The following is a 14,387-nucleotide window of genomic DNA, read 5'->3' on the forward strand; positions in this document are numbered from 1 at the left end:
AGAATCACTGCCTACTAGCAGTCATTGTCCGTCACCAACACATGTAAAGGGGAGTTGGTGGACTCAAAGTCTTTCGAGACACGGATTTTCTTGCGCATTATTCAACAGGCCACAGAGGGCGAAAAACAGAAAATGAATGATTCAATACAAGAAGGATGATGGAGAATGATGGAACAAAAGGTTCCGTTGCTTGGGTTTCGGCTTAACGGACCAGAGCCTATTTAGTACATATATAAAAATATATAGCCTAATAATCTACCCTAAAAATAATTGCGGAGGAAGGGAGATAATAATCTATCGCAGGGCCCGAGAAACCAGGATGGAAGGAGCACGGAGGATCCCTTTCCTGCAGCTGTTTCCTTCCTCTTATCTTTTATTCTTATCCTCTTACTCTTACTTCTTATTTCTTACCTTGCGATCGAACATTGAGTGCGACTGTGTAGAATCAGTCCGTTATGCATACTATCCAGCAAAGTCAATGGCAGTAACGACGAATGGACGATCATGCAACATTCGGCATCTTCTTGCTTCGTTCCTAGCACTCACCCTACCGGTTTCGCCCTTTTATTTCTGTGTAATTAGCTAATTAAATGAGGCGAGGCCGAGCAGAGCCCTTTTCATTTGTTCCCGATCATTTTCGGCTTCCATTTCATTTAGTCTTCGGGCCCCATTTCTTGCACTTATGCGTAAACCTCAGGCTTCGAGTCTCGAACCTCAAGCGTGCACTACTCACCAGGGTCCCTGATCCTTCATCCTTATTATCGACCATTTCATGTCTCATTACAAGGTGCAATTAATTCGTGTGCCACAAGATCCAGGTAAACAGGACACGGGACAAAAACAGGAGGAAGTAGGATAAACGATAGAACATTGAACGGAAAAAGGTGAGCAGAGAGCAGGAACAGCAGGCGGAAGGGCAGAGACGGAAGACGCAGAGAGAGAATACATAGAGAAGTGAAGAAACATGTTGCATATTGCATGTGCAATGGTGAGTCACCTTCATACGTGGTGGAAATACTGCTGTCCTGTCCCTGTCTTCGTACATCATTTCGCTTTTTAGCAGCTGCTCGCCCTTCGTCCTGTGCCGGTCAAAAAATCTGCGGACGTCCTGCGATTAGTGCGACGTCGTGAAATTTCGACTAAATAAAAATCGCTTTCCTCTAGCCCCTGCAGGCTATGCATGGTGTAGGCTATGGGGCTTCATAATGCATAGTGCAAAATTTCTTCTGGTCTTTGGACCATCTGTTCCTCATGTTTCATGAATCACGATCCTTCATCACCCGATTCCGACGTCGTTATTATCGGCCATCATCCGAGCATCCAAACTGCAGCAATCATGGATTATGCAATACAAGGCGAAACCCCAGATCTAATGATTTCTATAATCACATGGCTTCCGAAGATTAGACGTGTCGTAAGGGCCTTCGAAATTCGAAATCCGAAACAACGGAAGGATGTATCAATTTAGATGCGGAGGCGCTTGATTATTAGATCCAAATTATTGATTGCAGCACACACGTATTGATACCTACCACAGCCTAAGATCAGTGAGGATATATAGGCAAAAGCAATGCATTTCCCATCCTTTTCTTCCTTTGAATCGATAAAACAGCCACCATGACCGTTCCGCTACAGTCAGCACCAAAAGTTGAACCTCCTCTAGGTCCATTTGCCACTCTGCCACCAGACGTAGCTGGTCTCAAGAAACTCAAGATTTTGCTGCTTGTCACTTCTATCAACTCGTTCTCCCAGCGTGTGTTCAGTTATTTACAATACTTGGGCTTGAATCAAGTTTCCGTCCAGCTCGCTACCAGCGACGAGGATATGTTAGAGGCTGCTGAAAGCTGGCAGCCTGATATCGTGCTCTGCCCTTTCCTTACCAAGAAGCTTCCCCCAAGCATCCACAACAAGGTGAGTCCCAGTCTTTCAACCTCGCTTACACGTCCTCTTCACACCGTGAAGATCTCGGAATTGTCGCAAAGAACCTTTGCTGATGTGATCCGATCAATTTGATCCGCTTTCGCCCTATCTTCCGATCACTTTACGTCAATGCCTTTCAAAATTCCAGTGGATTACCCTTGTCGTTCACCCCGGTCCTCCAGGCGACGCTGGACCCTCTTCTCTCGATTGGGTCCTCTTGGGCGACACCGGAACTCAGTCGTCGTCTGCCGACCTTCTAGGACAACTCCTCGAGAGCATTCCTTCCCCAACGCCGCAAAGATCTCACTGGGGTACAATCTGTTTTCAGGCGACAGAAGATCTGGATGGAGGCGCAGTATGGGCTTGGGAGCAATATGAGCTACCTCGGCTTGGGACGGTCACAAAGGCGCAAGTTTATCAGGGATACCATTCGGCGGCGGCTGTGAGCGCCGTGATCCATGCGTTGTGTCGGGTGTACGAACTTACAGCTGGTGCCGGCTTGCCCAAGGGGCAATGGATGAATGCCGTTCCCAAGGAAACTTGGCAAACAAGATGTGTGAGCTTGGGCGAGACTTTTATGGGCGGGAAAACACATGAAAGACCACTCTTACAATCAGCCAAGCGCCGGCCGGATTGGGAGAAACACACTGGCGAGGATGTGTTGCGCATCTTGAATGCGGGCGACTCTCAGCCCGGTGCCATGTTGCACGCACTCACTACAGATGCCAAATCATCTCTCTTCGCTTACGGCGCTCATTTGGAAAATGCCTCTATCCCTTTAGAACTGTACACCTCCTTGGGATATGAAACCTACGACGCAGTTCCCAACGGTCGGGCCATCGCCACTCGAGACGGTGCAGTCTTCTTCAAAACCCGTCAAACCACGGGCGCTTCTGCTGGTATCTGGATTACCCATGGTCGAGTCCCAAGAGGTAAAGACAAGCCGATTGATCCCAAAGTACCAATGGTAGAGGCCATCCAACTCGGCGGGCACGGACGAGCACTGGAAGGTGTCCAGGAGTGGAAGCAAGATTCCTGGGAGCAAAAGGAGGGCGAATGGCAGGAAGTGTATGTGAAAAGTATCAAGGAAGGTGATGGGATCGCTCAGCTAGTGTACTGGAACTTTTAGTTAGTTTTGTTCGGTCCGTTTTAGTCAAGAGTTGAGCTAAGTATCGCAGTAACGGAGCTTTCACCACTGAAAACTGCAAAACCCTACTCTCCGCCCTGCAATGGGCCACGTCCCCCGAACGCGGCAATGTCAAACTCCTCGCTCTCATGGGCGGCAACTACTTTTCCAACGGCATCGCCCTCAATACCATCGAACACGCCTCTTCACCCGGTCTTGAAACATGGCACAATATCAATGCTATTGACGATATCGTCTCTTTCCTCGTGTCCGACGTGTCTGATGAAGTGCCGGCGTTTATGCAAGGTATTGAACCGCTTTGTAAGCGTGGTATCGCGACCGTCGCGTGTGTGCGAGGGAATGCGGCTGCAGGTGGGGTAGCGCTGGCGACGGCCTGTGATGTGGTGCTTGCTGGGCGGGGGGTGGTGTTGAACCCTAGTTATAGAGGTATGGGTCTTCACGGCAGTGAACTGCATTCGTACGTTTTTCTCCATGTTATCCAAACTGATGGTTACGTTTTGGCTAATTCACTTCTTGATCAGCTTTTCTTACCTCCAGCGATGTGGACGTATCCACGCTGCCGAGATTTTACGCGAGATGAAGCCTCTCAACACCTCTCTCGCACAATCCTACGGTCTCGTTGACGGTCAAATCGGATCATCCTCACAGACTGTACTTGAGACCGAACCACTGTTCGTTGAGGCTGTTACGTCAATCCTCACCGCCAAAACCTCTTCTGCGCCCTTCTCTTCGGCTCCTTGGGCCCGTTCTTCCGATTTAACAACGGAGGGTATGAGAGTATCGTCAAAGTCATGGGTCGACGACATGTGCACCACCAAGTTATGCACTTACACCGCCTCCCGCACTTTCCCTCCGCTCCAGCACTACCGTACGGAAGAACTCTCTCAAATGCTTCTTGACTCTTTCCACCCTATTCGTTCGCAGCGATACCACACCCGACGCTACAGATTCGTTCGTAAACTCAAAGCGACCGGTACACCCGCTCGATACAAGTTGCACGGCGTTGTTGGACGTGAAGGAGAGAAAGTGGTGCAAGATGAAGAGGATAGAGAGGCGTTTGATGATGCGCCTGGATGGGAGAAGGGGGAAGAATGGGGATGGGTGGGGATGGCGGTGCCTGAGAGTTTAAAGACGAGCCAAGTGTTGAGAATCCCGCTTTATCCTTCTTCGTCGTCGTCTCCGTGTCAATCCCAATCCCAACCCCTGGCAAATCCACCAGCACTCGATGAAGAGTCTCGTCAAACTTCATATCTTTCTACAGAAACGAGTACGAGCAACACCTCTGGTCCGGATGAGTCTTTGCCTCTTACCCCTCGCGCAAACTCGAACTCGAACTCGCCTCCTTGCCAAATCATCAGTGGGAATGGTAATGGTAATGGCAAAGACGAGGGTGATGGCTTTGCAAAGTCCTTGTCATTTACCGACAAACTTTGCACCGCTCTAGGCCTCAAGACAAAAACTAAAAGCCCCAAACCTTTTTCTAGCGAAAAGAAGGAAAACTCAATGCCGATCTCCTCCCCCACCTCCCGCATCTCTCCCGTCCCTCCAATGTCCCACCCGGTAGTGAATAGACCATTGGGAAAAGGTGAACAGGCGAGCGAATGGCCTTGTTTGGTGACGGGTGGTGAGGAGTGGGAAGGGAAGCGGGGGAATGGTGCTGCTGAAGATGGTATCAAGGTGGACATTTAGAAAGCTGGAAACGCCATTGTCGTGCCATGCCCAGCTAGAATTTTCGGGATACAGCATTGGGGTTGGGGGGATGTTTGGAAATGGAAGTTTTGGGGTTGTACATATTATGTCTTTCTGGGTGTATATTGATCCTCTCTACAAATATCATGTTTAGAATGAATTGATGAAAGAATGTATGTTGAATTCCTCTTATTCAATTCCACCAACACCAACACTTTCTCGTTGGTTTCCGTAATATTGGCATTCACAGCACGGTAATTATGATCGCATCTCTTTTCTCCGAGTACTTTTTCAAGCGTATCTCATCTTCTTCTCGTTCGTTGACTTACCCCCGTATCCACAATCGACTGATCCACTTTCAAAATTCGTATTTGACAGTACAAGCCGAATAATGTATCAAATACTCTTTTTATTGCGCCTTGCTAACCCCGCCTACGGTCTTGCCCTTTCCCAAAACCTTTCGGCGCTGTTTGAGCATGTAGGTATAGAGGACATAAAGGGCTAAAAAAGAAAAAGGTTGGTTTCCCATATGAGCACATTGCTCGACAACCAAAAACCAAAGAAGAGAGACGAGGACGTACCAGGCCACCAGAGGAGGAACAGCCCCGCTCGCACAATCTCGATCCACCCCCAGTCTTGCTGCGCGCCAGCCGTCCCCCCGCCATGTTTCGCACACCACCAGAGCACTTCCCTCCCCACTTTACTCTTCATGATCTCCCTCGGCGCTTGGGCCATTACATTAGTCACCGCCCTGCTGACCACGGGCGCCAAAGCAGGGAGGGTCGCGAACGAGAGAAAGGCCTCGGAAGCGGCGCCGAGCGGGTAGAGCGGGATGAATGTTGTGTAGCGGAGGTAGTTGAGGGCGGGGGCGGAGATGGAGAGGAGGGAGAGAGCGTAGAACGAGTAGCGGATGACCTCGGTGAGGGACCAGGCGAAGAGCATGGTGGTGAACAAGGGGTGGCCGTGAGTCTGCACGGGTGACGAGGTCAGCTTGAATGCAGGTCGAGAGAGGATAGACGCACGATCTCAGGAGCGGCCTCGACGACGCCCCAGACGGTCCAAAGCCGGCTGGCGACCTGGCTAGCGACGGTGCCGACCGGACTCCTGACCCAGCCGAGGGCGGCATGCACGACTTCGAGCACGGCGAGGGTCTGGGTCCATTTCGTCCACCATCCGAGGCCGTGGTAGTCGTACGATCCCCTGAGGTGGTCCACGAAGCGGGGCGCGGTGGGGCCGGCGAGGAGGAAGGAGAGGGTGAGGACGAGGAGATGGCCCCAGAGAAGGGCGGAGAGGATGTTGTAGGCGAGGAGGTAGAGCTTGAGGGGGGAGAGGCGGCGGGCGGCGGCGTGGGAGAGGGACGAGGAGGGCTGCTGGGCGTGGCGGTGGAGACGTTCCCGCTCGAGGGCTTGGCGGCTGGGCGCAGCGACGTGGGGCATGGCGGCGCTGCGACGGGTGAGCGGAGAACAGGTCGCACAGGAGACACGCACAGCGCAGATGGACACGGAACAAGTATGGATGGGAATGCAGAACGGGCAAGTTTCGTGTTACGGGGACAGGATCGCAAACCTCCACTCGGACAGAACTACGACACACAGAGCGCAACATTGAAAGCACATCCAAAGCACACACAAAGCACATTCAAAGCACAGCAGACCACGTCTGAATGCATAATATACATATAACACATCTAAACCCTTCTCTAGCCTACGCCGCCTTGATCCTCTTTCCAATTTGCGCCTGGAAACCAGTCTTGATTGCAGACACGGATCGTCCTAGAAAGAACATGAGCACACAATTTATGGTCGCAAAAAAACACATACGAGATCCACACGACTCGCAGGTCATAAAGTACAGTCGGTTCTCCTTGTCGAGAATAGTGTCGGGAGACTTGCAAATCTTGCATGTGACATACTCCACTGCGTTCCATGTCAGCATACACGCTTGGGATACCTCTTTTTCGCCAAGACAAACCACTCACCGATATACTTTCTCAACACGTTCTCAATCTGTTTTTGTGTATATCTTCCCTTCATCACCAATCTCTGCGCACCGTCCACACTTCCGGTCGTACCCAATTCAGAGTACAAGAACTGAATAACGTGCTCCGGCTGTCTTCGCATCCTCCTGCAGATATCGGTAATGTTGGCGAAAAGAGTCTTCTTTGTACCTTCTCGAGCGACTTGAGGAGGAACGATGGTGTATCGTCTCTTCTCACCAGCAAGTTCCGGATTGTGGGCGTGTAAGAGGTTGAAGAACCGCTTAAGCAGTTCGGGGTACGTAGGGTCTCGGTTCTCGACAACCCAAGCTTCCTTGCCCGACTCGCTCGTCTCTCCCTCGCCAGATTTCTGGAACACGTCGTCTCCGAGGTCACCCTCAATATCCGCATTTTCGTGATGCTGCTCAGCGTCGAGGTCTTGCAGTTCTTTCGAAAAATCCGTAGTCTTCTTGGACTTTTTCTTCTTCATGGGCACGTCAAGACCGTCAACAGTGGCAGAGGGCTCGGCAGATTCCTGCGTTTCCCATCGCACAGAATGTCAGTAATGGACATGACTTGGGGTCCCGACGCCACGAAAAAAGAAAAAAACGCACAAGGTCAAGAGGGATATCCTTCTTCTTCTTCTTCTTCTTTTTCAAGTCGGTGAACAGATCGCCACTGTCCTCTGCAGGCTTCTCTGTGCTAGGCTCGGGGGTGGCGACAGGAGCTTCAACCTCAACCTCAGCCACGGCCTCAGCGACCGGAGCGGGAGTGTCATCAACAGGCGCAGGGGCGGGGGCGGGGGATGGCTCGGGAGTCTCTTCAGCGTCGGCAACGGTAACCTTCTTCTTCTTCTTCTTCATTCCAGCGAACAGGTCGACATTGGGGTCCACTAACGAAGATATGTCAGCAACGAGCCAAAAGAAGAGTGTCTGAGTGCTTGAGCATACTTTTCGCGGGAGTAGGAGTAGCTGTGCCGGGAGGATGTGTAACTGTGAGTATAGCGATACCCACTTTTTCTTTCTTTTGCGAGATGCAATCCACGGGTTTCTCGAATAGAGATTCCACAAAATACAGTGGAGACAAAGAAGCTCGAGTCCGGGTGGGTAAGTGGGCGCGGAAATAAGAGTCGGTGTTTGTCGGGGAAAGCTCCGGTGGCATATTCGTTGTCCGCGTAGCTCTGCGACCCTTTTCTGGCCTCCCCCCGCTATCGCTCCTCCACGCTTTACTCTTCTCTAATCCATCCATTCACCACTCATCACAATGCTCTCCCGCGCAGCCAGGCCAGCCATCGCCCTCGCAAGGACCGCCAACCAGCAGCAGGCCGGTATGGCCACCCTCAAGGAGATTGAGCAGAGGTGCGTAGACGCTTTCGGCCGGCGCGAACCGAGAGGGAAACGGAGTATCAACAGGACGGAGTCACGGTATGCTTGGAACCGGTACTGATGTCGCAACAGGTTGAAGTCTGTCAGGAACATTGAAAAGATCACCAAGGTGAGAGAGACAACACAACGCACCCCAGTTGCCAGGTCGCCAAACTTACTTTTATCCCAACTCTCTTAGTCTATGAAGGTCGTCGCTTCCACCAAGCTCACTCGTGCGGAGAAGGCTATGCGAGAGGCCAAGAAGTATGGTGCTGCCAACAACGGTAAGTGAAAATGGTTTCAAAGAAAAGAAAAGAGAAAAAAAGCAAACGACCTGACACCACATCCCTTTCCCTTTAAAAAAAAACAGAATTGTTCAAGCACACCGAGGCCCAGTCCGAAACCGAGCCCAAGATCCTCTACGTCGGTATCTCTTCTGACGGTGGTCTCTGCGGTGGTATCCACTCTTCCATCTCTCGATACATCAAAAAGGAGATGGCCGAGCAGCCCGGTGCCCTCGCCGTCGTCGGTGACAAGCCCAAGGCTCAGCTCTCCCGTGCCATGTCCCAGGCGTTCAAGGTCTCCTTCTCCGCTGTCGGCAAGGATGTCCCCACTTTCGGCGAGGCTTCCGCCATCGCCGACGAGATTGTCAAGAACGGCGGCGAATGGGATGTCATCAAGATCGTCTCCAACAAGTACCTCTCCGCCATCTCTTACGAGGCCGGTACCACCACCGTCATCTCCGCCAAGGCTCTCCAGGAGGCCGCTGGTTTCCAGCAGTACGAGATGGAGGAGGATGTCTCAAAGGACCTTGCCGAGTTTGCTCTCGCCAACGCCATTTACACTGCTCTTGTCGAAGGTCACGCTGCTGAGATTAGCGCTAGGAGGACTGCCATGGAGAACGCTTCCAACGTGCGTCTTTTTTTATATATAGACCTGCTGTACGTTGCCGACTTGCTGACCTTGTGTACACAACAGAACGCTCTTGACATGATGGGCTCCCTCCAGCTCCAGTACAACCGTGGTCGTCAAGCCGTTATTACCAACGAACTTATCGACATTATCACTGTGCGTCATCGTTTTTTCATCTCATCATTAAAAGATTTGCCGCTAAACATTCTCTTTTAACAGGGTGCCTCTGCTCTTTAAGCAAGTGTATAGTGATAGTGTGATGAGAGGTAGGAGTAGAGTATAAAATGATCGCTTTTAGCGGGATGCAAGCATAAGAAGGATTGACTCGTTTTTTTGGTTTTTTGAGACCTCGTCTTTTTGCTCGTAATTGTCTACTCACTCTCCTCATGCTCATCCTCTCTTATCTTACTCGATGAGTGCGACATCTAAAAGCCGTAACATGAAAGGATAGTAAAATGGTAGCGTACTCTGGATAAGATAACAAAGGGTGTAAAAGGGCCGAATCAAGATCAAAGGGTTTTTTTTTCAACCGGCGCCTTTTATTCAATATAATTGAAGGATATGGTATATATAAGGCAATTCTTGCGTTTCCAAGCGTCTAGAATTGCGACAATCGCAGCAGCTAAAACGTAAACGACCAAAACATCATGCCCGAAGGTAAGAAGGACGACGGACAAGGCAAGAAGGACGACAATCCGATCAAGAAAGACGAGAAACCTCTTCCGTAAGCTACCCCATCTCATACCATCCTTCTCCGATCTCCCTGCACAACAACTGATCTCCTATATCCAACCAACTTAAACTAACTTATTGACTCACGGGATGTGAACAACATTAAAATAAATAAAAAACAGTAATGTCTATCTCAAAATATCTATCAATGGGAAAGAAGTGGGCAAAGTGGTGATCAAATTGTATGACGATGTGGTACCCAAGACGTGTGCCAATTTTAGGTCTCTGTGTACTGGCAACGTGCGTGTCTTCATCTTCTTCCCCTTTCAACCGGGGAGCGTCAGCAGCGTCATTCATTACTACTGACTAATATGGAAAAACTTGCCTTATTCACAACCAACATCAACATACAACGACTATAAATACAGAAACCAGACCAAACCCCACTCCCACCCTCATTCACCTACCGCTCCACCCCCTTCCACCGTATCATCCCCAGCTTTATGATCCAGTCTGGCGATTTCGAACGACAGGACGGTACGGGCGGGGTGAGTATCTATGGCGAGAAATTCCCGGATGAGAATTTTGAGAAAAAGCATGATAAAGTCGGGTTGGTGAGTATGGCGAATTGTGGTGCCCATTCGAATGGGAGCCAGTTTTTTATCACGACGGTCGAGAAGTGTGAGTGGTTAGAGTGAGTCGGGCTTCGTCGTTTCCCTCTTTCTTCTTCTTCCTCTTTTGTAATATCTTTACTGCGCCCCCCCCCCCGGTATCTGTAATTCCTGAGAGCGTCTGCTGACTTGATCGGAACTGAAGCGGGAAACACGTAGTGTTCGGGGAAGTGGTAGAAGGCATGGATGTCGTGAAAGAGGTGGAATCAAAGGGGAACAAGGAAGGCAAACCTCCCAAGGACAAGATTATCATCTCTGCCTGCGGAGCCGTCTGAGGTCGCCATATTCCTGCCTTTCATCCCGTCATCTTTGTGTATCAGTAACAAAGATTATACAGCGTTCCATATACATGATGCATGATGAGCTATAGGCCATGTACGGTACGGTCATCAACTACTTCTAAATATCGATCAGTGGCAAGCCATGGGCATTCAATTAAATTCTTTCCGAGATATAAACATATCGTCTCTCCTCTCTCACTTCCGATACAGTATCACAATGCCAAAATCCCACCATCGGAAGCCCTCAAAAAGTTATTCTCTCATTCCACTCCTTACCACTTGGGCGCAGGCGCAGTAACGGGATAACTGACAGTTTCGCCGGCACCCTGACTCTTTTCAACGCGTATGTCAAAGAGGAGCTCGGACTGAGAGGTATATTCTACTATCGCATAATTTCTTCGAGGCTGAACAAACTGTTACAGGTGCAAAAATGTCAGCATATTGGCTGGGAAAGAGATTAAAAAACAAAAGATTGTGGCGTACTTTGCGGCTGAGTTTTGAGCCATCGGTATCTTTTCCAAAAAGTGGCATCATGTGTTCATCTGTGTCCTTGTCTACGTAGGTAATTAGTTTACGCATATTGTTGACAGAGTCAGATGACTTACGATCTGTTACGATTAATCCACGAGCAAATTGGCAAGACCTTAGTCAGCAAGAAACTCTGGAGAAGCTTTACAAGAAAACTCACGCAAAGTCCTATGCCTATGCCCGCCCAGCATGGCCACCAACTTCGCAGCGCCTGCAGGAGGAGGCGTATTGACAATCGCACTCGTAATCACGTTCAACATGTATCTCCAATCTTGCTCCGGTTTTAACTCTTTGGCACCCTTCTTCTTCTTTGTGAATAAGCATCCAACAGCCGCAAGGTGAACGTCACCACTCAAAAAGGTGATACGCGCGTGCAGTTGTTTGGCAAGTTCTTGACATTCGAGTACTAGCCAATTTCGTTCCTTTTTGTGAGTGTTTGCGCACCAGTGGTCGTTCAAGTCGTCGAGAAGTTCGGATGCTTGATTGAACTTGTTGACCATACTGCCGAGACCGAGGGCGTTGTGTCGAGCAAGGATGTTGATGGGGTTCCATTTCAGTTCGAGGAAGTGTTCCAGGAAAGACATTCGTGGGTAGGCTAAGGTACTATCAGCAACCACCTTTACACATGACGAAATCGAAGAGGCGCACCAATGGGCACACCCAGAAGGATGACCAGCTGCTCAATCCCTTGCACCTTCTTTACCTCGTTGAAAACCTTGGCATACGACTCTGGTCGACAGATCTCAGTTAACTTGCGTTCAGCACGGCAATCAAGAGCCAGAAGGGTGACCTTGGGGCCGAGGTAGATGAGGAGGGAGTGAGAAGGGAAAGGAATCCAGGGACCATTCTTGTCCCCGATAATGAGAGATTTGACGGCATGAGTTCCGGGGACTGGGTTTACACCATCAAACGCATCTGCGTTACAAATGAGCATAGATTGCAGTACAGTTGACAAAAGTTCGACTTACCACAAATGAAAAGTTGAAACAGGAGAAACCACTACAAGCTTATCAGCACATACAATTTCCAACTAGAACAATTCACTTACAAAGTAGCCTCGGCTCCCCACAAACGACATCACTGCGGCACTCTGCGTTTCGTCGTCGTATGTTCCGAAACCATCTGTGGCATTGTCAGATACTTCTCCAGTTGGCGCAAACAATCCTACCGATCAGATCATGATCATCAAGCATGTTCACCCTGGATTCTATCGTCACCCCGTAACCAATGTTCATTACATAAAACAGACGCACATAGGAATAGTAGAATTGGCACGACCAAAGGCATTGCTCCTGAAAATCTTGCAATAGTGGTTGAAGCTAAAGATTACGTTAACAAACTGGAGGCGAAAGTATGAAGTATAACCCCAAGATAGCTCACTAAAATCTATCAATTGCTATTCTCTATTAAACATGTTAGCAAACAGGGTCGAACGACCGGCAGCCATAGCGCTCACCATCTCATCGGTCAAAGGGTGGCCAAGCTTGCTCTTCCTAGTGGGCGCATTAATCCAGCCTAAGTTGTTATAAGCCATCATCCGTGCGGGATTCTGCAACCTTACTCACTCTGTAACTCGGGCTCTCTTGTTACAGCATCACAGTAAATCTGATCCCCTCCCCCAACCATACAATGGAAAGCCTTTTCTTGGTGTTTTAGGAGCAAGTCTTCCCAGACAGGGTCGTAACCTGAGGGGTAAGGACCCTTAAAGTCGTCAGGATTGACACCGGATGAGAAACCTGACATTAGAGAAATGTGAGTTCGGTGACAGAACGGCTTGAAGTGGCAAGAGCTCACCATTACAGCTGTGGGCTGCCCAACGCATGTTTTGACCCAAGGCAGGAACGATGAAATCCATTCCGGCACCCCCATTCAACCTATATCGGACAGCCGTTTGTATCTTTTGCAGGGGGATTTCCATGATGAATCTGTGGAAGCTCATATTACCTTCTGGAGAGTTGTAGGTGAAGATGTTCTGTGAGCCAATGGTAGTCGGAGGAAGCAGCTGTATCTCTGGTTCATAGAGGGTGGGCTGTTCAGCAGAAGGAGGGGTGTAAGGGTGGAATGAAAGCTTGAGGTATGGCGGAGGATCAAGCACAGAACCTCTGTCAATTGCATCAGCTCATTAAAGTTCATTTGCATTGTAATGACTTACTCATCGCGGACGACCTACGGAAATGTCAGCACTGTTATCGAAACTTGTGAGGAAGCACACTCACCACCATGGCAGCACCTTGCCAGACATTATCCTTGACAGTGTAGTACGCCAATAAAGGTCCACACATCAACTGCAAATGCGGCTGCATTTTCCCGCTCACACTCCAGTGCCTCTCCATACCCGGCCTACCATTTGGAACACCAAGCGCAGCCATATTAGCCTTATCACCAATCATATGGGCATGTCTAGCAACCTCTTCAGCAGTAGGGCCAGGGGAGGTCTTTGTCCCTCCTGCTTCGCCGCCAACCTCCAAAGCACCTTTATCAAGCCCACTAGGAGCACCGGCATCTTCCTTACCGCCTTCTTCCTCCTTGGTACCTTCAGTTCCAACCTTTCTCGCTTCGTCGGTGTTGGCATTCACTTGCGGAATATTGTGAACATGCTCTCCTGGTTTGGTAGGGGCACCTGTGGGCGGTGCTTCGCCGAGCGTTTCGGGCGCCGGAGATTGGGCCAGAGGTTGAGCTGGATCGTTGAGCGCACCGACAACCTTACCTTCCTGTGTCACTACAGCAGGCTTTGACTTGTCGAGGTATGTGTGGATGTGAAGGGCTGGGTGCGCGTAGTATGAGGCATGAGATGCTGCGGCAGCGTCTCGTGCGAGGTGCTCTGCACGGTGTTTGGTTCGGAGAGAGGTGTAGTCCCTTCCACAAAGATTAGCCAAGTTGTGAAAATAAGAACAAAAGCCCGCTTATCTCACATGTTTCCTGCTGGACGATATCAATGCAGATGAGAGACGGAAAAGGGGCGAAAAGTTGGGAAGAACACTGCTTTCGCTTGATTCTCGGCGACTGATCTGACAAGTCGTCGAAGCTGTGGCCTGGTGCCCTGTTCCTGCCGAGAGAACAAAGGAATCCCCAGACGGACTTGATGAGCGAATACAACACGGCGACCGGGGAAAGAGGGCCACTCACGGCTGGATATAGTTGTAGACGAGGGTCAAGTTTGAGCAGAGGTCGAGAAAATTCATACGAGTACCAGGAACGGCCAATCCTCGGCTGATGTTTACATCAACA

General features: G+C 50.0%; 6 protein-coding genes across 7 annotated transcripts; 3 read left to right on the forward strand and 3 right to left on the reverse strand.

Moving 5' to 3' along the window:
* The first annotated feature begins 1,581 nt into the window (after positions 1-1,581).
* On the forward strand, positions 1,582-4,898 carry CNE00720 (conserved hypothetical protein). Its single transcript, XM_570795.1, has 4 exons — positions 1,582-1,911; positions 2,069-3,048; positions 3,099-3,524; positions 3,589-4,898. Exons 1-4 carry the CDS (start codon positions 1,618-1,620, stop codon positions 4,754-4,756), a joined length of 2,868 nt encoding a protein of 955 aa, XP_570795.1. The 5' UTR covers positions 1,582-1,617; the 3' UTR covers positions 4,757-4,898.
* An 85-nt stretch (positions 4,899-4,983) lies between these two features.
* CNE00730 (conserved hypothetical protein) lies at positions 4,984-6,224 on the reverse strand. Its single transcript, XM_570797.2, has 3 exons — positions 5,779-6,224; positions 5,338-5,725; positions 4,984-5,257 (listed from the first exon to the last, which is right to left on the reverse strand). The coding sequence occupies exons 1-3, from the start codon at positions 6,190-6,192 to the stop codon at positions 5,166-5,168; spliced, it is 894 nt and encodes a 297-aa protein (XP_570797.1). The 5' UTR covers positions 6,193-6,224; the 3' UTR covers positions 4,984-5,165.
* Positions 6,225-6,387: 163 nt separating this feature from the next.
* CNE00740 (translation initiation factor, putative) lies at positions 6,388-7,817 on the reverse strand. Its single transcript, XM_024657155.1, has 5 exons — positions 7,682-7,817; positions 7,346-7,623; positions 6,735-7,266; positions 6,577-6,672; positions 6,388-6,528 (listed from the first exon to the last, which is right to left on the reverse strand). Coding segments are annotated over exons 1-5 (975 nt in total). The 5' UTR covers positions 7,683-7,817; the 3' UTR covers positions 6,388-6,460.
* Positions 7,818-7,979: 162 nt separating this feature from the next.
* On the forward strand, positions 7,980-9,329 carry CNE00750 (ATP synthase gamma chain, mitochondrial precursor, putative). The gene is made up of 6 exons (XM_570799.1): positions 7,980-8,089; positions 8,189-8,225; positions 8,295-8,379; positions 8,466-9,007; positions 9,074-9,163; positions 9,227-9,329. Exons 1-6 carry the CDS (start codon positions 7,995-7,997, stop codon positions 9,242-9,244), a joined length of 867 nt encoding a protein of 288 aa, XP_570799.1. The 5' UTR covers positions 7,980-7,994; the 3' UTR covers positions 9,245-9,329.
* Positions 9,330-9,440: 111 nt separating this feature from the next.
* On the forward strand, positions 9,441-10,736 carry CNE00760 (conserved hypothetical protein). The gene is made up of 4 exons (XM_571163.2): positions 9,441-9,731; positions 9,862-9,979; positions 10,108-10,373; positions 10,496-10,736. Exons 1-4 carry the CDS (start codon positions 9,655-9,657, stop codon positions 10,623-10,625), a joined length of 591 nt encoding a protein of 196 aa, XP_571163.1. The 5' UTR covers positions 9,441-9,654; the 3' UTR covers positions 10,626-10,736.
* Positions 10,689-14,370, reverse strand: CNE00770 (plasma membrane protein, putative). 2 transcript variants are annotated; one of them, XM_024657156.1, is made up of 17 exons: positions 14,286-14,370; positions 14,072-14,205; positions 13,376-14,015; positions 13,312-13,325; positions 12,954-13,261; positions 12,725-12,895; positions 12,616-12,674; positions 12,540-12,562; positions 12,413-12,478; positions 12,328-12,359; positions 12,208-12,281; positions 12,128-12,158; positions 11,808-12,074; positions 11,320-11,754; positions 11,237-11,239; positions 11,115-11,185; positions 10,689-11,044 (listed from the first exon to the last, which is right to left on the reverse strand). In XM_024657156.1, coding segments are annotated over exons 2-17 (2,337 nt in total). In that variant the 5' UTR covers positions 14,074-14,205; positions 14,286-14,370; the 3' UTR covers positions 10,689-10,903. The 2 variants fall into 2 exon arrangements, with proteins under 2 accessions (XP_024512847.1, XP_024514362.1); XM_024658511.1 differs by lacking the exon at positions 14,286-14,370 and having other exon boundaries at positions 14,072-14,272.
* Between the last annotated feature and the right edge of the window lie 17 nt (positions 14,371-14,387).

Source organism: Cryptococcus neoformans, assembly GCF_000091045.1.
Source record: "Cryptococcus neoformans var. neoformans JEC21 chromosome 5 sequence".
Taxonomy (NCBI): Eukaryota; Fungi; Basidiomycota; class Tremellomycetes; order Tremellales; family Cryptococcaceae; genus Cryptococcus; species Cryptococcus deneoformans.

Coding starts and splice junctions, on each gene's coding strand:
- CNE00720 (XM_570795.1), top strand. CDS start 1,618: ATGACCGTTCCGCTACAGTCAGCACCAAAAGTTGAACCTCCTCTAGGT. Junction 1,912..2,068: donor CCCCAAGCATCCACAACAAG/GTGAGTCCCAGT, acceptor TCAAAATTCCAG/TGGATTACCCTTGTCGTTCA. Junction 3,525..3,588: donor CACGGCAGTGAACTGCATTC/GTACGTTTTTCT, acceptor CTTCTTGATCAG/CTTTTCTTACCTCCAGCGAT.
- CNE00730 (XM_570797.2), bottom strand. CDS start 6,192: ATGCCCCACGTCGCTGCGCCCAGCCGCCAAGCCCTCGAGCGGGAACGT. Junction 5,726..5,778: donor TCGAGGCCGCTCCTGAGATC/GTGCGTCTATCC, acceptor TCACCCGTGCAG/ACTCACGGCCACCCCTTGTT. Junction 5,258..5,337: donor GTTCCTCCTCTGGTGGCCTG/GTACGTCCTCGT, acceptor TTTCTTTTTTAG/CCCTTTATGTCCTCTATACC.
- CNE00740 (XM_024657155.1), bottom strand. Junction 7,267..7,345: donor AGGATATCCCTCTTGACCTT/GTGCGTTTTTTT, acceptor TGGGAAACGCAG/GAATCTGCCGAGCCCTCTGC. Junction 6,673..6,734: donor CGTGTTGAGAAAGTATATCG/GTGAGTGGTTTG, acceptor CATGGAACGCAG/TGGAGTATGTCACATGCAAG.
- CNE00750 (XM_570799.1), top strand. CDS start 7,995: ATGCTCTCCCGCGCAGCCAGGCCAGCCATCGCCCTCGCAAGGACCGCC. Junction 8,090..8,188: donor CTCAAGGAGATTGAGCAGAG/GTGCGTAGACGC, acceptor ATGTCGCAACAG/GTTGAAGTCTGTCAGGAACA. Junction 8,226..8,294: donor ACATTGAAAAGATCACCAAG/GTGAGAGAGACA, acceptor CAACTCTCTTAG/TCTATGAAGGTCGTCGCTTC.
- CNE00760 (XM_571163.2), top strand. CDS start 9,655: ATGCCCGAAGGTAAGAAGGACGACGGACAAGGCAAGAAGGACGACAAT. Junction 9,732..9,861: donor AAAGACGAGAAACCTCTTCC/GTAAGCTACCCC, acceptor AATAAAAAACAG/TAATGTCTATCTCAAAATAT. Junction 9,980..10,107: donor GGTCTCTGTGTACTGGCAAC/GTGCGTGTCTTC, acceptor CTATAAATACAG/AAACCAGACCAAACCCCACT.
- CNE00770 (XM_024657156.1), bottom strand. Junction 12,282..12,327: donor TGATGATCATGATCTGATCG/GTAGGATTGTTT, acceptor ACAATGCCACAG/ATGGTTTCGGAACATACGAC. Junction 11,755..11,807: donor CCTTCTGGGTGTGCCCATTG/GTGCGCCTCTTC, acceptor ATAGTACCTTAG/CCTACCCACGAATGTCTTTC.